The sequence below is a fragment of the Mastomys coucha genome, unplaced genomic scaffold, assembly GCF_008632895.1.
Source record: "Mastomys coucha isolate ucsf_1 unplaced genomic scaffold, UCSF_Mcou_1 pScaffold7, whole genome shotgun sequence".
Classification (NCBI taxonomy): domain Eukaryota; kingdom Metazoa; phylum Chordata; class Mammalia; order Rodentia; family Muridae; genus Mastomys; species Mastomys coucha.
Genome location: NW_022196913.1, coordinates 69,770,717 through 69,798,643, shown reverse-complemented (window position 1 = coordinate 69,798,643; position 27,927 = coordinate 69,770,717). Strand labels below are relative to the sequence as shown.

The following is a 27,927-nucleotide window of genomic DNA, read 5'->3' as shown; positions in this document are numbered from 1 at the left end:
GAGGCTGTAGTTACGATGATGCTGTAAATGCACACCATTCCCTAAGGAAGTCCATCTGAGGCTGTAGTCATGATAATGCTGTAAATGCACACCATTCCCTTTACGATATGTTTTGACACATTTCATGCATGCATACACAGACATCCACACACATTTTTAAAAACAGTTTTCTAAATATTCAATTTTACGAAATTGAATGAGAGAGTTGAAATGAGAGAAAAATAATAACCATACCTTACCTTCAAATATTCAAACAATAAAGTCAGCCTAATCATGATAAAAGAAAATTACATTTATATGGGGCTAATTAGGATTGCAACCCAAGAAAGCAATCTTGAAAATACAATCCAAGGTTTTATTAAATGGTAATTATATGTCCAGTCTTAAACCAAAGAGGGTTGAAAATCACTACTCCTTGGTGGAAATTATAATTGGTACTATTTAAAAAAAAAAAAGAGTATGATTACAGTCACAGAAGTCTCTGGGTAGGATAGTTGGGGAAAAGGTCTGTAATAAAGGTTCATGATGTTCCAAGGCCAGCATTTAAGGGAACATGGGAATGGGCTTGCCAGTAGCCTAGTTCAAACAGAGAAATCTGAGGCAGATTAATGATCATCTCTTGAACTCATGTTAGGTTTTTGCACCAATATTACATAATTTTTGTTGTTTTCTTTGGCATTCCTTAAGGATTTGAAAATGTTTTGAATTAACATTTATGAAGACAAATGTAGAAAATTTGGTATTCTTATAATAATTATATAAATGTACCCCATTCCCTTTACAATTTTTTTTTTTTGGCATAGTTCATTTGTTTAGTCCATTTGTCTCCAAAGGCCAAAATGAGCTTACTGGTACAGCAAAAGCCTGGCCTTTGAGGCTCTAATGAAAGGAACCAACACAGTTCACATTCATCAAATCCCTTCTCTAAGAGATCATATGCATTCTTAGCTTTGTTGAATAGATCTTTTCTGTAGGTCAAAATGTTACCTTGCTGGTCTTTTTATTTTTTAATTTAAGCTAAAAGTTAGGAACCACATATCTTAGTAACATTTATATGCACAAAATGAAAATGTTCAATTTTACAGAATAAACATTATATAAAAATATTTTCAACAAAATATTTTTCTCTCCTGCTTTGAGTTTGAATTTTCATGATTTGTCATTTTCAAAATGCTTAATTAAGTTTCTTTCAACTTAGTTATTCTTTAATGAAGAAGAGTTGCTTATTTTTAAGTTCTATTCATGTCTTTAAAATGTTCATTTAAAGCAAAGGATATACTTAATCAATTATTTTAAAGATGTATTGCAGTGTATTTGTTGGATAATACCATATTACCTGGTTATAACTAATATTTGTTGAGTGTTAAGTTATTACAGTTAGAGTAAAATTTTCTTCTTTAATTTTGGCACTTATTTCTGAAGGATACTTGTCATGTGTTTGAATAGAATTGTGAATCAACAGCATGTAGGATTGGGAGCTACAATTTCCCCCAGACTACCTCCTAACTCTTTCATACTGTGCTTCAAAATATTCATCCTTAACTTAAAAGTGAGAGAAAACATGTACACAAAGAGAGAATAATCTCCATATGTTACCAAATAATTTTCTTCTACAGGCAGTATCACATTCCCAGTGTAACCTCCATCTTGTGTATGTGCTCTCATGTGTAAATGGGTGCCCAGCTTCAAAGACCAGGAGAGGATGTTGAGTGTCTACTATGTTTCTTTCAAATATATTTCCTTTGAGACAAGGTCTCTCACTGAATCTAGAGTTAGTTTGGTAGCCAACAAGCCCCACTGAGCCTCCTATTTCCACCCTATACAATACTGGGGTTATAAGAATGCTCTGCCACACCTGAACTTTTAACTAGGTATTGAGAATTTGAACTCAGTGTTCATGCAGCAAATGCTCTTATCATATAAGCCATGTTAACTTTTAATAACTGAATTCTATTTTCTTTTTACAAAAAATAGAGACATATGTCAATACATACATACATAGTGCCTAGTAATATTTAACACAAATTTATTGTAATTTGATAATTTTCTTCTACCTTATTAATAAAACTGAATTTAATTTTAAAATTTTGATCATATTTCTTTTGTCTAATCAAATATAATGTCACATATATTAATAAAATTATGTTAAATCATTATAGTTCATGTATCTATAGTTTAGAAATGGAGGCCTCTGGACAACAATTGAAAATATTGAAGGGTTCACTGTGTTACTGGCAAATGGTATTCCTCTACAGCCCTCTATGAACAGTCTTGTGAAGCCCACAGGCACAGAGGGAGCCCTTCTGGACTTTACTACATTGATGTAGATGGAAGTGGACCTCTGGCACCATTCCTCGTTTACTGCAATATGACAGGTATGTCAATACTCTTTAGCTTTGTATAAGAGCTATACATAGAATCAGAATGAGAGAAGATTCAAAAATATACTTAGTTGACAATATTATATAAAAATAAAGTTCATTAATTGTATAATGTTAAGAAGTAGAAATACTACATAATTATGTATTAATATTTTGTAAATAAATTTTTATGCAGCAAAATCAAAAGCCATGCTAGGTCATCCTTATTGCTCTTACATTTCTCACAATCACATATGTTCATATCTATAACAATAAACATGATGCTTTGATTCTAGAATTTTCAGATGTTTGTAGTTTAAAACAAAAATACCAGTTGCTTAGAGGGCTAGGAAGCAGCATGTATATGGTAGAATTTATGTATAATTGAGAAAATTTAGTGATCTGCAGAGCATGCAATTTCTTTCATCATCAAGGAGATTTAATTTTGGGCTGGAGAAATGGTTCAGTGGTTAAGAGCACTGACTACTCTTCTGGAAGTCCAGAGTTCAAATCCCAGCAACCACATGGTGGCTTACAACCATCTGTAGTGAGATCTGATGCCCTCTTCTGGTGTGTCTGAAGATAGCTACAGTGTACTTACATATAATAATAAATAAATCTTTTTTTTAAAAAGGAGATTTAATTTTTGATATTACAAACCACCCTTTAGATATCATTACAAATAAGAACAGCTTTATTATGGATGATTACATGATAATTTATTATGTTTACAAACATTTATTTCACCCATCATTTTCGACTCTCTAGGAGAAGAAATCTGGAATAAGTAGTTCTCATTTAATATATTTTGAAGTGTTCTAAAGTTTCATAAATTTGCCAGTAACCAAGGGGAAAAAACAGACAAATGAAAGTACAAAGAAACTTAAAATGCTCTAGTAAAGATGTCAAAGAGTATTAAAACAAGGGAACATCGAATAAGTTAGAACCACCTACGTAGCAAGTGTTGGAGATAGTGAGACCTGAAGGTCCTGCTCAGTCTCCATGTGGGTCCCCCAACAGCTGGAGCAGGGGCTATCCCAAAAGCTGTTGCCTGTTTGAGGGATCTGTTCTAGCTGGGCTGCCTTGTCTGGCCTCAGTGGGAGAGGACGTGCCTGTTCCTGCAGAGACTGCCAGAGTGGGAGGATACCAGGAGGGCCTCTTTCTCAGAGGAGAAGAGATGTGGTGGAGAAACTCTGAGGGGACCAGTGGGAGGGCGCAGCATTTAGGATGTAAAAACGTTTTTACTTAGTTAAAAAAGAAGTAATTTCAGCTTTAAAAAATTATAAAATTTAAATAAGTATATTTAGAACATGTATGTGTTTGTGTGGATACAGGTACATCCATGTGTACAGTTACACATGCACATATGTCCGCCTATGTTTAGAAGACAACCTTGGCTTTTGTTCTTCAGTCATCTTCCAGTTTTATTTTGCTAGGAACAAGACTCTTAAATTTGTCTCCCGTATTTGACAGCTGGGCTATTAATATTTCTGAAATGTGGGCCTAGAGAGATGGCTCAGTTAATAAGAGAACCTAAATTCAGATTCCAGCACATTAGCTGCTGGTAGCTCCAGCGCTGTGGGAGGAGGGAGCACACACACACACACACACACACACACACACACACACACACACACACACACACAGAGTCTTACTTAGGGTTTGCATTGCTGTGAAGAGACACCATGACCAAGGCAACTCTTATAAGGACAACATTTAACTGGGCCTGACTTATAGGTTCAGAGGTTTATTCCATTATCATCAAGGCAGGAGCATGGCAGCATCCAGGCAGGCATCTTGCAGGCAGAGCTGAGAGTTCTACATCTTCATCTGAAGGCTGCTAGCAGAAGACTCGCTTCCCATCAGCCAGGATGAGGATCTTAAAGCCCATGCCCACAATGACACACTTCCTCCAAAGGGATACACCTATCCCAACAAGGACACACCTCCAAGTAGTGCCATTCCCTGGGCCAAGCACATTCAAACCAACACACACACACACACACACACACACACACTCCAGATGCATCATCCTTAAATTTACCTAATGAGAGCAACAGACACACAAAGAAAATAATATTAAAATAATAATAACAAATGCTCACATGGTTTGGCCTTGTTCTTGTGTTGTAAACAGTTTTAAAAACTGGAAAGCCATTCTTTCATTATATGCCTTTAGAAATGGTGTCATGAAAGTTTAATCATCAGCTCTCTCAACATTTTTTCCCCTAAGGGATGAGTTCTGCCTATACATTGCTATACAAATCCAACTCAAAAAGTTACCAGAAACTCACATGAATGCAAACACCATTTTAAAAGTTAATATTGCCACCCCTTTGGTATGTGCTTTGTAAACATCCCTGCAGCCTATTGATGTCTCTTCTCTGTCTGGTGTCTTCTCAGCAGACACAGCATGGACTGTTATTCAGCATGGAGGGCCCGATGTGGTGACAGTCAGAGGTGGCCCAGAAGGACACATGCATTCTGCAAACTTCTCCTATGCTGCCAGTGCAGCACAGCTGCACGCTGTGGTGGAAGTTGCAGAGCACTGTGAGCAGCAGGTGGACCTACAATGTAGGACCTCAGGGCCCTCAGATACAGGAGGTAAGGATCCAACGTGATGCAGAACAGACACATGGGGCAAAGGTGCAGCTCTGGGGGCTGTAGGATGCAATACATTTCCAGGAGAAAAAGACCACAAAGCAGTAAAGAACACCCCTGATATCTTAATGAATGTTCAGTGGGCATGCATACAACTAGTGGCATGCATTTTTTTTAATATAAGGAAATATCGTATCGACAATAGCATTAGCTTTCTGCCCACTGGATGTGTTGATTATGACCATGGGGCGTTCAAGTCTCCAGATGTTAGAATGCATTTGTCTGCATGTCCTTGGGGTTCTGTCAGTTGTTGACCCTTATGCTATTTGATTCTGTGTTGGTGAGAGAATTCACATTAAGATTATTATGTATCATAGTAGAACTGGCCCCCTTTTCATTCTGTGTCACTCCTCTTTATTCCTGATGATTCTCCTTCCTCTGAAATTGTCTTTGGAATTGATATAGATACTCTAGCTTGTGGGGGGCACAAGGGGTGTTCATTAACATGTGTACATGTACATGTCAAGATCAGAAGTTAACACCTGAGTGTCTTTCTTGATTGTTCTCCAATAATTTTTTGAGACAGAGTCTCACACCGAACATAGAGTTCACCAACTGGCTAGGCTGCATGCAGGCCAGTGACTCCATCTGTCTCCACACCCTTCATTTCGGGGGTGACAGACCATACCCAGCCTTTGCATGCATTCTAGGGATCTGAACTTGGGCCCTGGTGCTTGTGTGGCAAGACTTTACTCATTGAATCATCTCCGTGACCTCCAGCTTTATTTTAATTGTGTTAGGGTAATATAGATCTCTTTACTTCTAACACTGCTTACATTAAAAGGAATTTTGGTCCAGAGCTCATAGTTTCATCTTTTGTATTTGTTTTGTGAGTTTTTGTTGTTGTTTACTTGTTTGTTTTTGTCTACTCTGACACTTGTTTTTTTTTTAATTGGCATATTGGACACTCATGCTTAAAATGTTTGTTTGGTGCTTTGGGTATTATAGCTTTTATTTGTTGTTCTATAAGTCTATTTTTATCTCTATACCAAGGTGGTATACTATAAGGCTGGATAGTATAAGGAAAAAAGGTTTTATATAACTCATAGTTCTGGAAGCTCAAGGATATGCCACCAGCTTTCACTCTGACCTGGTGAGGTCTCTCTTACTATATAACACCAAGACAGGCCAACCGTGATAGGGTGGGAGTGTCTGTGGGTGAGGGCAAGGAACAAGAGATCACGTGACCAAACAAGGAGCCGGAGCACAAGATTCAAGGGTCAGCCTTTCTCTTAGAACAACTTGCCTCTGTGAGGATTGACATGAGGTCCCACGAGACCCATTTTAATCAGTTCCAACAGCAGCAGCACAAGGCCCTCCCTCTAGACCCCATTTCTTCAAGGCCACACTAGTTTTCACACTGGCTCACTGGGTGCTGAGGATCCAGCATCCCGAACAGGAATCTTTGGGAGACAAACCCTAATCAAACCTCAGCAGTTGTCCCTGGCTTGCTTTCGTTTGTTTCTTTTTGAGGAAGGACCTCAGGTAGCCAAAGCTGGCCTCGAATCCCTGATACAGCTGAGGCTACTTCCGAGGTGTTAGGATCCCAAGCACGTACCACCACACCTGGCTCTGTTAATTTTCTTTCCCTTTCTGTTTGTGAACCTAAGCATTAATGGCTGAGCCATTTCTCCAGCCACAACTTCTGTTTTGAAATCCTTCCTCTCTTTACCTTGTTTTAACTGGGTATCTGATTCCATTCTTCTTCTCTTCTAACAAACATTTTTTTTTGTTTTAATTTTAAATTGATTGCCTTTGGACATGAATTACATTTTATAACTAATTTATTTCTACTTTCAAATAGCCCTAATCTACCTCACTGATAATGCCAATTCTCTTATATCTCATGACTTTGCGATCATTTTTAAATTATTTATTTACATTTTAGCCATTGCCACCCTTTCAGCCTCCCTCCCACAGTTCCTCATTCCATCTCCCCTTCTATCCAAGAGGGTGCAACCCCCACCACCACTGGACATCTTCCTTCCATGGGGCCTCAAGTCTCTCTAAGATCAGGCACATCTTCTTCCACTGAGGCCAGACCAGGCAGTTCTCTGCTATATATGTGCCAGGGGCCTCAGCCCAACCCGTGTATGCTGCCTGGTTGTAGTTCAGAATCTAGGTGCTCAAAGGGTCTGGGTTAATTGAGATTGCTGGTCTTCCTATGGGGCCACCCTCCCCTTCAGTTTTTTCAATCCTTCTCCTAATTCCTCTGTAGGAGTCCCTGACTTCAGTCCAACGGTTGGGTGTAAGTATCCACATCTATCTCAGTCAGCAGCTGGTAGAGACTCTCAGAGGACAGCCATGCTAGGACACTGTCTGTAAACACATCATAGCATCAGCAGTAATGTCAGGCTTTGTGTCCCCCACCCCCATGAGATGGGTCCCAAATTGCGCTGGTCATTGGACCATCTTTCCTTTGGTCTCTTCTCCATTTTTGTCCCTACAGTTCTTTTGGACAGAAACAATTCTGGGTCAGAAATTTTGACTGGGTTGGTAACCTCATCCCTCCAATTGAAGCCCTTGTCTATTTACTGGAGGTGGACTTTTCGAGTTCCCTCTCCAAACTGTTGGACATTTTTGCTAAGCTCACGCCCACTGAGTCCTGAGTCTCTCATCTGCCAGGTCTCTGGGACTTTCTAGAGGGGACCCCTTACCTCCTAACCCCAGTGGGGATAGGAATGCACATTTCCATTCATTCTCCTAGCCCTCTGAGCTTCTCTCCTGTTCCTCACACCCATACCTGATCCTGTTCCCCCTTTTCCCTTCCTCACTTTGCCTCCCTTGATTATTTTGTTCTCCCTTCTAAGTAGGATTGAAGCATCCTCACTTGGGCCTTCCTGCTTGTTAAACTTCTTACGGTCTATGGATTGTATCCTGGGTATTCTGTACTTTTTGACTAATATCCACTTATCAGTGAATACATACCATGCATGTCTTTTTGGATCTGAATTACCTCACTCAGGATATTTTCTAGCTCTACCCATTTACCTGCAAAACTCATGATGCCCTCATTCTTAATAGATGAATAGTATTCCATTGTGTAAGTGAACCACAGTTTCTGTATCCATTCTTCTGTTGAGGGATATCTGGTTTGTTGCTAGATTCTGGCTATTACAAATAAGGCTGCTATGAACATAGTGGATCATGTGGATGGTGGAAGAATCTTTTGGGTATATGCCCAGGAGTGGTATATCTGGGTCTTCAGGTAGAATTATTTCCAGTTTTCTGAGGCACTGCCAGATTGATTTCCAGAGTGGTTGTAGCAGGTTGTAATCCCATCAGCGATGGAAGAGTGTTCCTCTTTCTCCACATCTTTGCCAGCATGTGTTGTCACTTGAGGTTTTGATCTTAGCCATTCTGATTGGTGTAAGGTGGAATCTCAAGGTCGTTTTGATTTGCGTTTTCCTGAGAACCAAGGACTTTGAACATTTCTTTAAGTGCTTCTTAGCCATTCAAGATTCCTTTGTTTTGAATTCCCTGTTTTGCTCTGTACCCCATTTTTTAATTTGGTTATTTGCTTTTGTGGAGGTTAACTTATTGAGTTCTTTACATATTTTGGATATTTGCCCTCTGTTGGATGAGGGGTAGTGAAGTTTCTTTTTTTTTCCCCCCCGAATCTGTAAGTTGCTGACTTGTCCTATGGACAGTGTCTTTTGCATGTCAGAAGCTTTTCAGTTTCATCTATTGTTAATCTTGGAACTTGAGCCATTGGTGTTCTATTCAGGAAATTTGTCCCTGTGCCAATGAGTATGAGGCACTTTCTCTTCTATTAGATTCTGTATATCTGGTTTTAAGTTGAGATCCTCAGTCCACTTGGACTTGAGCTTCATGTAAGGTGATAAATATGGATCCATTTTCATTCTTCTACATACAGACAGCCAGTTAGACAAGCACCATTTATTAAAGGTACTTTTTCTTTATTCCCTGTAGGTTTTTGGCTTCTTTGTCAAAGGACAGGTGTCCATAGGTGTGTGGGCTTATTTCTAGGTCTGTTATTCTGTTTCATTTATCAATCTGTCTGTTTATGTACCAATACCATGTGGTCTTTATCACTATTGCTTTGTAGTACAGCTTGAGGTCAAAGATGATGATTCCCTCAGAAGATCTTTTATTGTTGAGAGTTGTTTTGGCTATCCTAGTTTTTTTTGTTTTGTTTTTTTTGTTTTTGCTTTTGTTTTTCTATATAAAATTGAGAATTGCTCTTTCCATACTTGTGAAGAATTATGTTATAATTTTGATGAGGATTGCATGGAAGCTCTAGATTGAGTCTGGTAAGATGGCCATTTTTACTATATTAATCCTACTGGTGCATGAGCATGAGAGATTTTTCCATCTTCTGAGATCTTCTTCAATTTCTTTCTTCAGGGATTTGAAGTCCTCATCATACAGATCTTTCACTTGTAAGAGTTACACCAAGATATTTTATACTACTTGTGGCTATTGTGAAGGGTGTTGTTTTCCTAATTTTTTTCTCAGCCTATTTATCATTTGTATAAAGGAAGGTTATTGATTTGTTTGAGTTAATTTCATATCCCGACTCTTCACTGAAGTTGTTTTTCAGCTTTAGGAGTTCTCTGATGTAATTTAGGGGGTGATATTTTGACTTCTTCCTTTCCAATTTGTAGCCCCTGAATCTTTGTTGTCTAATTGCTCTGGCTAGAACTTCAAGTGCTATGTTTAATAGATAGGGAGAGAGTAGGCAACCTTGTCTGGTTCCTGATTTTAGTGGGATTGCTTCTAGTTTCTCTCCATTTAATTTAATGTTGGCTGTTGATTTTCTATGTATTGCTTTTATTATTTTTAGGCATGTGCTATGAATTCCTGATCTCTCCAAGGCTTTAAACATGGAGGGATGTTATACTTTGTCAAAGGCTTTTTCAGCATCTAAAGAGATGATCATGTGACTTTTTTCATTGAGTTTGTTTACATATATAGTGTATTATGTTCATGGAATTTTATATATTGAACCATCACTGCATGCCTGGGATGAAACTCAAGTGGTGGTAACTGATGTTTTTGATGTGTTTTTGAATTAAGTTTTTGAGAATTTTATTGAGTATTTTTGTATTGATACGCATAAGTGAATTGGTCTGAAATTCTCTCTCTTTGTTGGGTCTTTACGTGCCTTAGGTATCAGAGTAACTGTGGCTTATACACAGCAAAATGCTAGATCCTGTTTACATAGCCAGTCCATTAGCCTGTGTCTTTTATTGGGGAATTGAATCCACTGATGTTAAGAGATATTGTTATTTTTGTTGTTGGAGGTGGCATTATGTATGTGTGGTTCTTTTCTTTTGGGTTTGTTGTAAGATGTTTAATTTCTTGTGTTGGGTCTAATTACCCTCCTTGTGTTGGAGTTTTTTTCCAATATCCTCTGTAGGACTTGATTAGTACAAAGATATTGCTTAAATTTGGTTTTGTAATGGAATATCTTGGTTTCCCCATCTATGGTAATGGAGAGTTTTGCTGGGTATAGTAACCTGGGCTGGCATTTGTGTTCTCTTAGAGTCTGTATGACATCTGCCCAGCATCTTCTGTCCTTCAGAGTCTCTGTTGAGAAGTCTGATGTAATTCTGATAGGCCTGCCTTTATATGTTACTTGACTTTTTTCCCTTACTGCTTTTAATATTCTTTCTTTGTTTAGTGCATTTGGTGTTTTGATTATTATGTGACAGGAAGAATTTCTTTTCTAGTCCAGTCTATTTGGAGTTCTGTAGATTTCTTGTATGTTCATGGGCATCTCTTTCTTTAGATTAGGGAAGTTTTCTTCTATAACTTTATTGAAGATATTTACTGGCCCATTATCTTGGGAGTCTTCACTCTCTTCTGTACCTATTATCCTTAGGTTTGGTCTTCTCATTGTGTCCTGGATTTCCTGGATGTTTTGGGTTAGGAGTGTTTCACATTTTGCATTTTCTTTGAGTGTTGTCTATGTTTTCTGTGGTATCTTTGGCCCCTGAGACTCTCTCTTCTATCTCTTGTATTCTGTTGGTGATGCTTGCATCTATGACTCCTGATCTCTTTCTTAGGTTTTCTATCTCCAGTGTTGTCTCCCTTTGTGATTTCTTTATTGTTTCTGTGCCCATTTTTAGATCCTGAATGGTTTTGTTCAATTCCTTTACCTGTATTTCTTTAAGGGAGTTATTTATGTCCTTCTTAAAGTCCTCTATCATCATCATAAGATGTGATTTTAAATCAGAGTCTTGCTTTTCTGCTGTGTTGGGGTATCCAGCACTTGCTTTGGTGGGAAAACTGAGTTCTGATGATGCCAAGTAGCCTTGATTTCTGTTGCTTATGTTCTTGAACTTGCCTCTTGCCATCAGGTTATCTGTGGTGTTAGCTGGTCTTGCTGTCTCTGACTGTGGCTTGTCCCCCCTTAAGCCTGTGTGTCAGTACTCTTGGAAGACCAGGTCTTTCCAGGTGGAATTTAGGTATGGAGCACTGTGGTACAGGGTCAGTTCTGGGGCACAGATGAAAACCGGAAGGATCCTGTCCCCAGCTGCCCCTCGGTTCCTGTGTCCTGATGGCTCTGGGCAGGTCCCTCTTCGGCCAGGAATTTGGGCAGAGTGGTGGTCTCACCTGTACTCTCAGGTGTGTCCTGGGAGACAGGTAGGCTTTGGGGGCAAGATCTGTTCCAGTTGCAGATGGACATGCAGGCCAGAAGGATTGTGTTCCTGGTTACTTCAGACCTCCTGGAAGAGAGACAGTCTGTGTCTTTGTTTACTGCAGACACCCTAAGAACAGGCAAGCTGTGAGATGTGGGAATGTATTGGGCCCACTGATTTGGCCTGTGTGGAGGAGCAGACCAGAAGGAAGATGGAGCTTGGGTAGAGGGAGTAGGTCCCTGTCAACTGGACTCTGTGTGTCCCAGTTGGTCTCTCCTGTGTGCCTGGTTACAGCAGACCTCCTGGGAGACAACGAGGTATGAAAGGGTATCAGACAGTCAATCTGTCCCAGGTGGAGGAGCAGACCAGAAGCAACTTCTCAAATCATTTAATTTTCAATTAACTGCTATCTCTGTATCAATTAAGAATAGAAAGAGTATTTTGTTTTGGCCTTATTTATTTCCTGCTAATATTCGTTTATTTAGGTATCAGTGTTAACCTATGTTAGCTTCTTCTCTTTGAGAAGCTTTCTTAATACAGGTAAGGAACTGTAATAAGACCCTATGTAAGTCTCAGTAGTTTTCCTTCAGTTATGAGGTCACAGCCAGCTTACTCTCCTATTTCCACCTTTCAGAGTCTCCTTTGGTTGTCTTTTGTGTTATATCTAGGATTTTTTGAAAGAAATCCATCTGCTCTGTCCTCACCAGCCTGGAAGTTCCCTTAAATTTTGTCATTATTCTCTAGATCCTCTTTTATGTTTTTAATCATTTTTATTTGTTTTTGAGAATGTCATACACATGTATAGAGTGAAATATCATATCTATTCCCCACTTTCCAATTCCTCCCATTTTCTACCCCAAACACTCCTGTCTTGTTTTTTTGAATATATAATTCTCTAAGTACAGTTAGTTTTGTCCATATGTGTAAAGGTGTGACGCCATAGACTAGAACATGGAAAACCTACAGTACTCACACCTACAGAAAGCATGATTCTCACTCCCTCAGCAGCTACCCACTGCTAGTAGCTAGCTGCTCAGTAAGGGTGGGACCCACAGAGAATTTCCCATGGACGCTGAAAGTTTTGCTGGCGTTCCTAAGTTCTCTGTAATACTTTAAAGCAGCAGTTCTCAACCTTCCTGATGCTACAACCCTTTAATATACTTCCTCACGTTGTGGTGACCCCTCTCCCAACCATAAAATTATTATCACTGATACTTTATAACTATACTTTTTCTACTGTTATGAATCATAATGTACATATCTAATTTGCTTGGTTTGTTTTTTTTTTTTTTTTTTTTTTTTTTTTTTTTTTTTGTTGTTGTTGATGGTCTTAGCCAACCCCGATAGGGATTTTGACCTGCAGATTGAGAACTGCTGCTTTGGCATTTGAACAAACTCAAAGATATTAATTACCTCTGAAAATGTACTCCTTTTTTAGATGCAAATTTATTCTTATACATTTAGGATATAATAAGATTTTACTCTACATCCATACAAGTGCAATGGTGGACATTGTTTTAAGAAAAAAATAGTATTCATAGAAGAAAATATTTTCTGAGTAGTTAATACTTCCTAGTGATAAGTGTTTGATGTTCTAGATATTTATTTCTTTATAAACCAAACAGACCCACTTGTAAATTTTCATGTCTTTCTTTTGAGGGGTGATTAGAGAAAAGTGATTACAGACATCCTATTGATGAATGACTTATAATTCAGTTGTAATAGATGGTAATGTAGAAGCTGAAAAACATTCCAGATCCTAACTCAAGGCCCAGTGAAGACAACCTATCCATTTGAAAAATGGCACCAAACAAAGCATAGTATGTTTTGAGGTTTGTCTTGAGTTGACCCAGTTCCTTTGCACCTTGTGATCTCATGCCTTGTGATGACTGCCATTGCCTCCGTCCAGGCTCATCTTTGCTGCTGAGTGTTGTCCTTGCCACCTAGTTCTATAACCCTTCTATCTGCACTGCGGAGTCTATAACCCTTCTATCTGCACCGCGGAGTCTATAACCCTTCTATCTGCACCGCGGAGTCTATAACCCTTCTGTCTGCACTGCGGAGTCTATAACCCTTCTATCTGCACTGCGGAGTCTATAACCCTTCTATCTGCACTGCGGAGTCTATAACCCTTCTATCTGCACTGCGGAATGTACCCTTTTTTACCCCCGGTATCATTTCCTGTTTTAGTACATGGTTCTAAAGAACAAATGGAGTGTCTGAATCTGTCATTTAGTCACATCCAGTGCTGAGAGATGGCCTGAGCACCTCTATCACTGACAGAGCTAGGTGACTTAGTTTCTGAGAAGAATATTACCTAAGAAGACTCATTTGTGGCATGTCTTAACCCTCCAAATAAATAGCCAGACTACACATGCAAGGAAACGCATACATGTAAAAGCATATATTAAGTCCTCACAGGGAAATCATATCTTTCCAAATGCTTAATATATATCAGTGTCCTCAAGAAAAAAAGAGTTGGTAAGATTGATCTGAGCCTCTGTACGAACATTAATCTGTATTTGTGAACATCTTATTTTTCAAACAGGATCATCTCATTTTATAAATTAGTCTGGCTTTTTTCTTGATGGTTCTTTCAATGGTTTGAATTTGCATTCCCTCCCAGAGAATTACAATCTCATGTGCAAAGAAATTAAGAACTCATTTTATAATAATAGAAAAATAAGTGGGAATAAATGACATTGTATATTGAAACATTGAGAGAGGGAAATCAATGAGTTTTCTTTAGAAAAAACTTTTTCTGTTGGGATAAAATTAAGATTTCCCTATCTATCTATCTATCTATCTATCTATCTATCTATCGTCTATCTATCCATCTATCTATCTTTTGCTCTATCTATCTCTCTACCTATATTTCTCTTACACATGCACACACACACACAGCAGCCACACTTGTTAAGCCTGGAAATAAAGGAACTATATTGGAATGGTGGTGACTGGGGCAATGGGGTAACGTGAGTGTCATCTTTCTCATACTTGTTTTTTTCAGATGGAACCTCACTGAGCTGGTGGGTTGGAAGAACCAATGAGACATACACTTACTGGGGAGGTTATCTGCCTGATCCTCAAAAGTGTACTTGTGGATTAGAAGGGAACTGCATCGATTCTCAGTACCACTGCAACTGTGATGCTGACTGGAATGAATGGTGATTGCTACATGATTTCCCTACACCAAAAATAATAAGTAGATAGATACATAAGTAAATAAATAAATAAATAAATGGATGTAGCAGTATTTTGTGCATAATTATCATGTGAGCTGAAATTTAAAAAAAAAACAAAACTTTTGTTCAAGCAAGTTAAAATATATTTGAATGAAATATGGTCAGACACACCATTGTATCTTTTCTCAATGAATATTTTGTTGTAGACCAAACATTCATTTGAAGCAGTCAACCTGAAAAGCATATCATACAGAGAACATAAACATTTATGGAGTGGCATTCTTTTCTATTAAGGGAGGTGTCTGGGCAACCAAGGAGAGCCCAGGTCTGCTCCAGGCCTGGCTAGTATGCTCATCTCCCTGGACTAATAGCTAACACTTCTGGGTCAATAGCTACAGGTATGTGGCAACAGGCCCGGGACTGGCATGCATGGAAGATTTAGGACAGAAATGGAAAAGGTAACACCTTATTTCAGAAAAAAAGATTGAATACAATCATTCTGAAATTTTGCCCCAACCTTTGGAAAATATGTTTGCAAATGAAGTAAGTTGTAAGAAGAGTGTTGGGGAGTTTCAGGAAGGTTTCAGGCATTCTTGGATTTGAATTAATTACATGCACTTAGTGATATCTTAGAAATGTGACCCAAGTCGAAGCATGAATTTTATTTGTATAACCTTATACACATGGCCTGAAGGTAATTTTAGGCAGTGCTTTTTTCTTCTTTTATTGGATATTTTCTTTATTTATACTTCAAATGTTATTCCCTTTCCAAGTCTCCCCTCAAGAAACCCTCTATCCCACCCACCCTCCTCCTGTCTCTATGAGGGTGTTCCTCCACCCACCTACCCACTCCCGCCTTTCTGTCCTGGCATTCCCCTACACTGGGGCATTGAACCCCCCACAGGACCAAGGGCCACTCCTCCCACTGATGTCCAACAAGGACATCCTCTGCCAACATATGTGGTTTGAGCCATGGGTCCCTCCATGTGTATTCTTTGGTTAGTGGTCCAGTCCCTAGGAGCTTCAGGTGGTCTGGACGGTTGACATTGTTGCTCCCCCACAGAGCTGCAAATCACCTCAGCTTTAGGTTGTGTTTTAATGCACCTATGTATTAACTGTCACAACATATGAGGTGTGAAAATGTCCACTTTATGTATCATACCAGAATTCAATAATTTTCAAAATTTAGAATACCTATCACTTGTATTTTCAAGTTAGGCATGCTTCACAAGTAATATATACTTCAGAAAATAATAGGGAATATGTTAAAAAAATAGGAGTGAATGGGGAAATTTGTTTTGTTTTGTTTTGTTTTGTTTTGTTTTTTGTTTTTCAAGACAAGGTTTCTCTGTGTAGCCCTGGCTGTCCTGGAACTCACTCTGTAGACCAGGCTGGCCTTGAACTCAGAAATCTGCCTGCCTCTGCCACCCAAGTGAAATATTTCTATTGAAGAAGTTTTGAGATCTTATTTTTAATAAAGAAATAACCTTTCATCACTATTAAATTTTTTACACACTCCAGAATATTTAATTCATCTATCTTTTTAAATTTTAAACTATGATTCTACGAGTGTTTTAGTTTTGCATATGAGAGTTAAGAATTTTGATTTGGGGCTGGAAAGATGGCTCAGTGGTTAAGAAAAGTGTTACTCTTACAGAGGTCTAAGCACTAAAATGGTAGCTCAAAACCATCATAACTCCAGTTCCAGGTATCCAACACCGTCTTCTGACTTCTACAGGCACCAAGCACACACATTGCACACTAAAGTAGATACAACCAGAAACCTCATATACATATTTTACCACACTATGTGTACTTGATGTCTGGCATAGCACCCGGTCAACTGAAGGGGAGTGCTGTCTATCCACTGTGTGGACTCAGCATGCCAGAGAAATTTCACACACACTCATCTGTATATTATTTTTAGAGAGATTGCATTTATTCTGTTTTCTAAACTGTCAGTTTAGCTTTACAAATTAAAAATTATCAGAGGAACATGCAATAACCACAAAAAGACTTTTTAAAAAAAATCAATGATAAAATCTTGTAACATGTGTAAATCTAAAATATTAATATTTATAACTGTAATTAACACTCATTTAAATATTATTCTGAGACTGGTCTTGAAAGAGCAGTAATTGCTTCATTATCTCAAGAGATAATATTCTTAATATAATATAGTGATATCATAAGTAATCCTATCTCCATGTAATTAGAATAACTTTAAGAGTTGGATTGTTGTTTCTTAGGACCAGTGACACAATAGTCCTTTCTCATAAGGAGCACCTGCCCGTCACTGAGATGGTGGTGACAGACACGGGCCGACCACACTCTGAAGCTGCTTACACACTGGGGCCTCTGCTTTGCCAGGGAGACAGTAAGTACACGGTTCTATTTTTACAATAGCACATTCTGGTTATTAGGTAGGTGAGTATCTTTATTTTGGTCACAGAACTAGTGGCAATCTTAGGGCCAGGGTAAGAAAGCATTGTTTGTTGTCTTTCTACTTCTATGAGCAAATAATTCACATAAATAACTTTAAAAGAGAAAAATGTTTCTCTCAGAACATGGTTTTGGAAGTTTCATCTGACAACCCCATTGTTTTTGCTCCCATGGGGAGTAACATGGAGTACAGTAAAGATACTGAGCCAATCTGGTGGCCAAGAAGCAAACTGAGAGAGGAAGGGTCCACAATCCTCTTCAAGGGTCCATCCCCAGTGACATAGCTTTCTTTCACTGGCCATGCCTCCTAAAGGTTGCAGTAGCACCAAAGGCTGGCAACCAAGCCTTTAACTTGGTTCAGGCTGTTGGGGAGCATCTCAGATCTAAAGCATACTAAGCTGAGGTGTGAAAGCTTTGTCAGCACTTAAGATCAGTACCCCCATTTCACTATTGAGTACCCTCAAAATAAAATCTGGGGGATCTGTTTTCAGATCTGGGATCACAACATTTAGGACTTTACATTCTAGGTAAAGAACTCAGTTGGTAAAGTATTTACCTTGAAAACATGAAGACCTCAGATCATTTCCCAGAACCCATATGAAAAATCATGTATTACAGTTAATACTCAGTGCTTATACTCTCTATACTAGAGAGGTAGAAGCAGGAGAGATCACTGGGACTTGGTGACCCGCTAGCCTAGACTACTTGGAAAATTCCAGGCCAATGAGAGAGACCCTGTCTCCAAAATAGATGGCACCTAAGGAATGATATCCATAGCTATCCTCCGACCTCCATATGCATACACATGTGTTCATATACACCCTTATTCATTAGTACACCTGCCATACACATAAACATGCACACACATATACTGTTTGGGTGGCTTTGGGGAATACTGTATTTTAGATTCTACATTAGGGATGCTCTGCCTATCTAAGCTTACAGTGAGTGAATTACCTTTATTTGACACAATTATTTAGTTGGCTGCTTTATTGTTCATTTATTGTTTTCTTCAAGAACAACCCTTCGATGAATTATTTTCTAACTTTATGACTGCTTGGGAAGTTTTCATTTATTACACCTATACTCTGAGGACAGCTTGAGTAATATAAGATCATTGGGTCAACCTTTATTTTTCTCAGGCCTCTGTAATACTACTTCACCATTATGTGACAGTGAGTGTTAGCATATGCTTTCATACAGTAGGAGTCTTACCTATGGTTGCATTCCACAGTCAAGGCTCCCTTGATCTACCTATGATGCAGCCATGATAGTCCTAGAACTCCTTCAAATCTGGGGGTTCATTGCTTAATACGTGAACTTTCACCAAAAAATTGTTTTCAGAGAAATGTGTTTAAAATGTTTGTTATCCACTAGCATTATGTTACCTTGTAATGTAATTAAATTTATTTTTACTTCAATATTTGGAAGATACTATTGGGAGAGAGAGAAAGAGAGAGAGAGACAGAGAGAGAGAGAGAGAGAGAGAGAGAGAGAGAGAGAACAATATGACCCTGAGCACTGCTGCATGTTCTTACTGAGTGTACCATATTCTACAGCACATGCACTCCCTAATGTCCAGAGGTTTCTCTAACTAGCTGAGAAGGCACCTGAGTGAGTCAAGACTGAATACAGTATCATGAACACTGACTGACCTTGGAGCTGTTTTCTACAAAATGTCTTGTGCATTCTCCCAGAGAGATGAGGATCTGAGATGTAAACATGATGTGGGTAAAATATGCACAGAGATGTGATCACATACATAGGTCACATCACTATGAGGCGTACGGATTGGACAACCAGTGGTCGTATCTGGATGTTTGTGTTACGTCCTGTGCTATAATGAATAATGACTTCTTTTAACTCTATGGGCACCCATGAAACTGGAATGCTACTGTTGTAAGAATTTCCCCCCTGAGAATCTTGTAAACTTCTCTTTCTTAAAAAGTCCCACTGATATTGATTCTTGGAACCGATGAATTTATTGGCATATATTTACAAAGTACAGGGTGACCCTAAAGCTACTAAACTAGAAGAGTCTACACTCAATGTAGATAATGAATTTCCCATAGCCCCATAGATTAAGATCCCCTTCAGATAACCTCCCCCAGCTTGTAAATCTAGTACCACCAGAGATCCTGACTCCATGGGCAATTAGGGAAGAATGCATAAGATTGTAGGAAATGGTGAAATCTCAGGTGCGAGTCTAATGACCCTCTACATTTTCTTTTTCTAATGAGAGAATATTTCTAATGAGAGAGTCTATAGACCAGATTGTGATGGACTCTTTTTGTTTGTTTGTTTGTTTTGTTTTGTTTTGTTTTTTTTCAAGACAGGGTTTCTCTGTATAGCCCTGGCTGTCCTGGAACTCACTCTGTAGACCAGGCTAGCCTCAAACTCAGAAATCCACCTGCCTCTACTTCCCAAGTGCTGGGATTAAAGGCGTGCGCCACCACCGCCCGGCTTGTAATGGACTCTTGTAAGAAGGCATAACTGACTTGGGCAGGTGATGGCTGATTGGTGCAGAGGACTGAGCTCTGCAACTCATAATAATACTTCAATTTAAAAAACCTTTCATACAGAATACACAATTCTATGTAAAACATTTTCTTAAAACAAAACTGATTTTAAATTAAACATGGTCATCTTTAAGAATAATGATTTCAGAATGCTTTTAATAAATTTCTCTGTGTCGTATGTTGGATTCTCTATATCTGAGATTTTATACTGCTATATCTGTCTTCTTTACCCTCCAAACATTTCCTATTTTTTCCATTAGCTTTAAGCCCTTAGTCCCTCTTCTCCACATTTAATATTATTATCTAAGCTCTCATTCAATATCAGGGATTTGACATCAGCCATGTTAATTCTGTTCTTAGATGTTTACGATTTTTCTATTAAGGTAAGAGAAATACCTCATTTGAATCTCTATTTGCGTTTTCCTCTTGAATCTCTTTTAACTTCTTTTTTTAGTTCCTTATTCTTGGTGGTTTCACCAGCAGATGACTTTGATTCTCCTTGTATGTAACTCGGGAATTTTACTTTCCTTGGATTGTGTGTTTTGAGAGAAGTATCTTAGAGTTGGTGTGCTGTAGAACATTTCCATTTCTTTCTCTCCCCCATTCTACCTTAGATATCCTTCTCTTTCCTCCCCTCCCCCTTCTTCTCTCCCTTCACAATGTGTACAAGAAGAATGCAGCACTATTCAGAAGTCCTGAGTTTCTTCTGAGAATCAAGAAAAACTCTTAACTGTGAGCACCCATAAAATACAAAACCAGAATCTTTTCATAAACTTTATTACTATTGCTGTGTGTGTATGTGTGTGTGTGTTTATGATGTTTAGGAAGGCATACAAGTATCATGTGTATGTGTGGAGGTCAGAAGACAAGATTTTGGAATTGGCTCTCCTCCATCTTTACATGAGTTCTAGGTTTCAGATCATGAAGTTTCATAGGTAAGTACGCTTCCCTCTGAACAATCTCTCTGAGCCATTCATACAGAGTATAAATTCTCAAGATAGGCATTGTTTGTATGTTGGCATTAAAACACTATGACATGAACGTCTAGAACTCCATCTAAGAGCTTGCTTTTAATAACTAATATTAACTGCTCTAGCAACAAGTATGCTTAATGATTTTTACATTTGTCTTTTTCTTCTGTTTTAAAATCAGAGTCATTTTGGAATTCAGCTTCCTTCAACACTGAGGCTTCATACCTTCATTTCCCAACCTTCCATGGAGAGCTCACTGCTGATGTGCACTTCCTTTTTAAGACCGCCATTTCCTCTGGTGTATTCATGGAGAATCTGGGAATCACTGACTTCATCAGAATAGAGTTGCGTGGTAAGATCCTGACCCGAGTCTTGAGGTACTCATTATTTAGCAATGAAAGCTAACAGCAAAATTTCAATGTATTAGCATTCTTACCACATTTGAACTCTAAATTGCATATTAGAGTTCATATTGAACTCTATAATTAATTCTGTGATTTTCCAGTTAATCATATCTTAAGAAAAAAAATCAAACTATGGAGCAAGAAGCATGTGCTAAACCATAAAGCATGCAATAAATAATAAGCCATAATCCTATGCTTTACTTGATTATATCTGAGTATATTTAGAAATTCAAATCAAATTCATCAAGTTGCTTACTAAATTACAAAATATTTAACAGAATTTTTTCATTCATCCAAAGATTAATTTATAACTGCCGAATATTTTACTTAGTGTTTTAAAAATTAAATGAGGCTTTGAAATATTTTAAAATAAAACTATGTATTTATATAAAATAAATTCTATTTGTTATTCTAGTTATGGGCACATACCTTTATTTAGGACTAAGTAAGACCAAGTTAGGATTTAGCATGAATGACTAGTAAACTCCAATAAAAAAAAGATAAAATTAGATTTATTTTGTGTTGTTTTTCACTGAAATATAAATTTATTTTGCCCTTCCTCCAACTCAGAGTCAGATTTTTTTCTGCATGAGTGTCATTGTCTCTATTGATAACAAACATGTATGTCATGTTTTACATTTTAATGTGTTTTAGACTAAGTGTGTTCTCTATGAATTAACTTGAAAAATATGACTATATAATGTCTCTAGCTCCCACAGAAGTGACCTTTTCTTTTGATGTCGGGAATGGACCTTGTGAGCTCACTGTACAGTCCCCGACTCCCTTTAATGACAACCGATGGCATCATGTGAGGGCAGAAAGGAATGTTAAAGGAGCATCTCTTCAGGTAGACCAGCTCCCTCAGAAGACACAATCCACTCCTGCTGATGGACATGTTCGACTACAACTTAACAGCCAGCTCTTCATTGGTGAGTGTTGATTGATCAGTTGATGGATGCGTGTTATGTATATACATGTTTATGCAATGTGCATGTATATGTTGAAGCCGAAGGTCAATGTCAAGTGTCTTATTTAGTTTCTCCCTACTTCAATTTTTTGAAACAAGGGATCTCACTGAACCTACACCATACCAATTTGGCAAAGCTAGCAGAAAAATGGGATCCAGGGAACTGGCTATCTCCATTCCCTAGTGTTAGGATTACAAATGCATAATGTCATGCTTAGCTATTTTTTTAATGTGGGTGCTAGGAATCCAAAATAATGTCCTAATGCCTGAGCAACAAGCACTTTACCAACTGAGCCATCTCCCCAGCCCCAGAGTGCTTCTAACAAAAACTAAGAATAACTGCTATGATTGGAACTATTTGCTAATGATGCAATAGGTTCCAGGAACATGTGCTATTGCTTCAAATTTGACATCACATTCTGTAGGTATGGTCAGTTGCTTACAGATAAGATAATGAACCCCCCAAAGTGTAGAATTTAGCCCCAAGCTATTTGATATCTGTTGTAATCATAAAAAGAGAAAGAGCTATAAGAATATGTTCTGGCGAGGTGTGGGGGAAGGGGGTGCCTTGGTGGGCCCATGCCAAGACATCCCTTCCCTGTGAGGGACAAGACACACACCAGTATAGTAGAGAATAGAGTTTATTTAGGGCATGGGGAGGGGAGTTAAGAGAGTAGCAGAGGTAGAGAAAGGCAGAGAGAAGGAGAGAGTAGAGAAGTAGGGGCCAACCATGACCACATGGAGAGAGGGGGAGCAAGGGGTTAAGAGGCAAGGTAGAGAAGCAGGAGTAAGAGAGAGAGGAGAGACAAGCAGCCCCTTTTATAGGACCAGGCCTACCTGGCCATTGGCAGGTAACCATGGGGAGGAGCATACCTGGCTGCTGCCAGATATCTGTGGGGGCGGAGTTTATACAGAATGCTAACAATATCCATGTCTGAAGAGCTCATATACAGATGAATACTCTGTGTCTGGTCCATTTATTAACATGCTTAGTGTGATAATTACCAATAATTAGTGTGTTAATTTACTCATTGTCTCCTTTAGTGCAATTAGAAAACTTGTCATAATTATAGCAGAAGTCATCCAACTTAAAATATACACCCACAAAATCATGAACTAGTAAATGAACTGAACAGACAATTCTCAATGAAGGAATATTAATGGCTGAAAAATAACTTGAAGAAAGTTTGTTCATTATCTTTATCATTCAGGAATATACAAACTGAAACTGCCATCTTATCCTGCTCAGATGGCTGTCATCAAGAAAACGAATCACAGTAAACACTGATGATGATGTGGGGACAAAAAAGAGTGACTCTGTTCACTGCTCATGGGAATACAAACTTGGGCAGCTACTATGTAACAGTACAAAGATTCCTCAAAAAACCTAAAAATAGAATTATGATGCAATGTATCTCTACACTCTAAGTCATATACTGCAGCAATACCTATACATAAATGTTTATTGCTACAGTACACAATAACCAGGTGAGGTGCCCATCAGTGGATTAATAAATAAAGAAAATGTGGTACATATATAATGGACCATGAAAGGCAGTATGTATTCTGGTCGAGTGAGACTTACTCTGGAGACCCAGTAGAAAATTCTACAAGGTATGGAACAGTAAGCTATGCCCCCAGACATAGACACCTGATACCACAAGCCCTCCAACTCCTGTGGCTCTCAATCACTTAAACAATGCCCCAAGCTCCCAGTGTTCTGGCTGGACTCCACCCCCAGTCAGGTATGCCCCGGCCCTGGAAACAGAAACGGAGCTCAGCTCCTCTCTCTCTTAACTTCTTGCTCTTTTCTTGTCTTTACTCTCACCTCTTGCTCCCTCTCCTCCTCTTCCCTTCCCCCTCTCTCCACATGGCCATGGCTGCCCTCTACTTTTCTACTCTCCCTCTCTCTGTCTTTCTCTCTCTCTGTGTCTCTCTCTCTGTGTCTTTCTCTGTGTGTCTCTCTCTGTGTCTCTGTCTCTGTCTCTGTCTCTGTCTCTGTCTCTGTCTCTGTCTCTGTCTCTCTCTCTCTCTCTCTCTCTCTCTCTTTCTCTCTCTCCTACAATAAACTCCTTAAAACCATGGACTGCCTCCTTTCATCTAGACTCACGGTGCTGGAACAATGGCTTAGGCCTTCCCCTAAAGAGCTGCATCTAATCTCCCTCAGGAAAGCCTCCTAGCAGAGTTTCCAGCTGCAAGACCTAACCAAGGACTCTCACCCTCTTGGGAACCACTGGATGCCCCCTTTTCTCCCCACCCTTTTCTCCCTTCAGTCCTGGGGCTGACTGAGCTGTCCCCAGGGCCCCCACTTTGTTCTCAGCTCTTCCAAGATATCCAGTGTCCGCCTGGCCAGTGTCTCCTGAGCTCGGTTTCTCCCGAGGTACCCAGTGGTCTGTGGTGCAGGGGAGCCTAAGCTGAGACTGTGCCTTCCCCACCCCCTGAGTGGGGTTCTGTGGCTTAACACAGCCAACACCCTTTACTTCCCCACCACCCAGCAGAGCGTGCGACACATATACACATGGAATTCTATTCCATTAAGAAGAATTAAATAATTTTAATTATAGAAAAATGAGTGGAACTGAAGGATATCATGCTGATTAAGCCAGACATAGTTATGGTCTCCAAATACTCGCGTGTTTGAATGCTTGGTCCATGGAGAGTAGCGCTATTGAGAGGTGTTGCCTTGTTGAAGGAAGTGTGTCACTGTGAGGGTGAGCTTTGAGGTCTCCTATGCTCAAGCTCTGCCCAGTGTGGAATCTAGTCTCCTTCTGTTGCCTATGGGATCAAGATGTAGAACTCTCAGCTTCTCCAGCACCATGTCTGCCTGGATACTGCTATATTTCCCACCACGATGACAATGAACTAAACCTCTGAAACAGCTCCAAATTAAATATTTTCCTTTGTAAGAGTTGCAGTGAGGCAGAGTCAGGTGGATTTCTGAGTTCGAGGCCAGCCTGGTCTACAAAGTTGAGTTCCAGGACAGCCAGGGCTACACAGAGAAACCCTGTCTCAAAAAAAAAAAAAAAAAGAAAAAAAGAGTTGCAGTGGTCATATTGTCTCTTCACAACAATAAAACCCAAATTGGTTTACCAGAAACTGGGACAAGCATAACCATGTTTTTGTTTGGAGAAATGTGGATTTTGGAAGTTTGAAGTGGAAGGGAATAGAATGGGGTTAATGGGCCATCCTAGTATGAACATGGAAGAGAGTGGTGCTGAGCATGATTTGAACTCTGAGGTCCTGACTCAAGAGGTTTAAGAGGAAAATTTTAGTATGTTGCCTAGAGATTGTTCTTGTGATATTTTGGTAAAGAATGTGGCTGGTTTTGTCCTTGTATAAAGAGTCTGCCTGAAGCAAAGGTGAAGAGATTCAGATTAATTGCATTGGCAAAGGAAATCTCAAAACAGCCTGGTCTGTGATTCACCCTTATATACAAGATGTATGGTTCAGGGATTAAAGGGTCATCAGGGAGTGGAATGGAGCTAAATCCTGTGTTGAAGGGGATTAAATAGAATTAAGGGAATAGTGACCCCCCCATCCAGCTAAGCTTCCATCTCATTAAAAAAAAAAAAAAAAAGAATTAAAGAAAAGCTTAGGTCCAGGCATGGTAGTACACACCTTTAATTCCAGCACTCAGGAGACAGGCATCAAGATGACTTGAGTTCAAGGTCAGTCTACAGAACAAGTTCTAAGGCAGACAAAATTAGACAGTAAAAGAAATAATCAAAACCAGAAACGTGGTGAAGTTGTAATTGAACAAAGGGGCTATGTTCCAGCCCCAGCAAGCCACAGAACTTTGCAGCTTTGACCAGATGGTTCTGGATTTAGAATCAAGGATGGAATTCCCCTCTATGACTAAGGAAAGATACTGAGACTAGATGTGTTGCAGGAGTGTCCCTGCATGAAGGCCCAAGGAGGTCATTTGTAAAGCTGTGAAAGGCCATTGTGTGAAGCTGTAAAACTGAATCCTGGGTTGCCTTGGAGACCCCAAGTGGTTAGAGATGCCAGAATCATGGGGTACCTGCTGAGGAAAGCTGCTAACAGGAAATGGAACCAGCCCATGAGAAAGAAGTGTATTGCAGTCAATAAAGCTGAAAGGGGGAGTTGGAGACCTGAAGAGTGCTTCCATATCAGACATGAAGTTGCAGGATTTGGAGTTTGTCCAGCTGGTTTTCTGTCTTGCTTTGGTCAGTATTTTCTTACTATGCTCCCTTCCCTATGTTTTGGAATGGTAATGTATATCCTGTACCTTTATGTGTTGGAGTATGTGATCCAGTGTATTATTATTATGATGAGGATGATGGTGAGGATTTTATAGGATTAAAAAATATTTGTTAAGAATTGCATAAATCTCGATAAGACTTTGAACTTTGGACTTTTAAACAAGTTTGAGACTGGTATAGACTATAGGGACTTTTGAAGTTGGACTGAACGCATATTTTCATTGTGTTATAGATACAAGCCTATGGGGCCAGGTAGTGGAATATGGTGGTTTAAATAGATATGCCTCCCATACACTCATGTGTTTGAATGTTTAGTTTATTGGGAGTGGTACTATTGGAAAGTGTGGCATTGTTGGAGGAGGTATGTCACTGTGTGGCAGGGCAGGCTTTGAGGTCTATTCTCAAGCTCTGTCCAGTGTGGAATTCAGTCTCCTTCTGCTGTCTATGGATCCAGATATAGAACTCTTGGCCCCTCCAGCAACAAGTCTGCCTGTATTCTGCCATGCTTCCTATCATGATGACAATGGACTAAACCACTGAAACTGTAAGCCAGCCCCAAGTTAAATATTTTATAACAGTTGTGTGGTCTTGTTGTCTCCTCATGACAATAAAACCTAAATTAAGACAACAATTATCTCATGCTTTCTTTTCTATGTGGAAGCTAGACATTGTGGAAGCCTTTCAGGGTTCTGGTCTACACTGTGGAAGCCTTCCTTTCAGGGTCCTAGTCTACACTGTGGAAGCCTTTCAGGGTCCTGGTCTACACTGTGGAAGCCTTCCTTTCAGGGTCCTGGTCTACACTGTGGAAGCCTTCCTTTCAGGGTCCTGGCCTACTCTGTGGAAGCCTTCCTTTCAGGGTCCTGGCCTGCACTGTGAAAGCCTTCCTTTCAGGGTCCTGGTCTACTCTGTGAAAGCCTTCCTTTCAGGGTCCTAGTCTACACTGTGAAAGCCTTCCTTTCAGGGTCCTGGTCTACACTGTGGAAGCCTTCCTTTCAGGGTCCTAGTCTACACTGTGAAAGCCTTCCTTTCAGGGTCCTGGTCTACTCTGTGGAAGCCTTCCTTTCAGGGTCCTGGTCTACACTGTGGAAGCCTTCCTTTCAGGATCCTAGTCTACACTGTGGAAGCCTTCCTTTCAGGATCCTGGCCTACTCTGTGGAAGCCTTCCTTTCAGGGTCCTGGTCTACACTGTGGAAGCCTTCCTTTCAGGGTCCTGGTCTACACTGTGGAAGCCTTCCTTTCAGGGTCCTGGCCTACACTGTGGAAGCCTTCCTTTCAGGGTCCTGGCCTACACTGTGGAAGCCTTCCTTTCAGGGTCCTAGTCTACTCTGTGGAAGCCTTCCTTTCAGGGTCCTGGTCTACACTGTGGAAGCCTTCCTTTCAGGGTCCTAGTCTACACTGTGGAAGCCTTTCAGGGTTCTGGCCTGCACTGTGGAAGCCTTCCTTTCAGGGTCCTAGTCTACACTGTGGAAGCCTTCCTTTCAGGGTCCTAGTCTACACTGTGGAAGCCTTCCTTTCAGGATCCTGGCCTACACTGTGGAAGCCTTCCTTTCAGGGTCCTGGTCTACACTGTGGAAGCCTTCCTTTCAG

The 27,927-nt window shown here is 39.6% G+C and overlaps 1 protein-coding gene across 8 annotated transcripts in view; it reads left to right on the top strand.

Annotated features, from left to right (window-relative positions):
* Positions 1-27,927, top strand: part of LOC116081896 (contactin-associated protein-like 3) — a 183,287-nt gene that overhangs the window by 133,436 nt on the left and 21,924 nt on the right. For all 8 annotated transcript variants that reach the window (XR_004115076.1, XM_031358625.1, XM_031358628.1 and 5 more), the window contains 6 exons: positions 2,256-2,375; positions 4,764-4,964; positions 14,640-14,796; positions 17,064-17,191; positions 20,928-21,098; positions 21,861-22,079. Coding sequence is in view for 7 of the 8 variants with exons in the window: in XM_031358625.1 (XP_031214485.1) it covers positions 2,256-2,375; positions 4,764-4,964; positions 14,640-14,796; positions 17,064-17,191; positions 20,928-21,098; positions 21,861-22,079 (996 nt within the window). In the remaining variant the exon portion in view is untranslated. The remainder of the gene's footprint in view (positions 1-2,255; positions 2,376-4,763; positions 4,965-14,639; positions 14,797-17,063; positions 17,192-20,927; positions 21,099-21,860; positions 22,080-27,927) is intronic.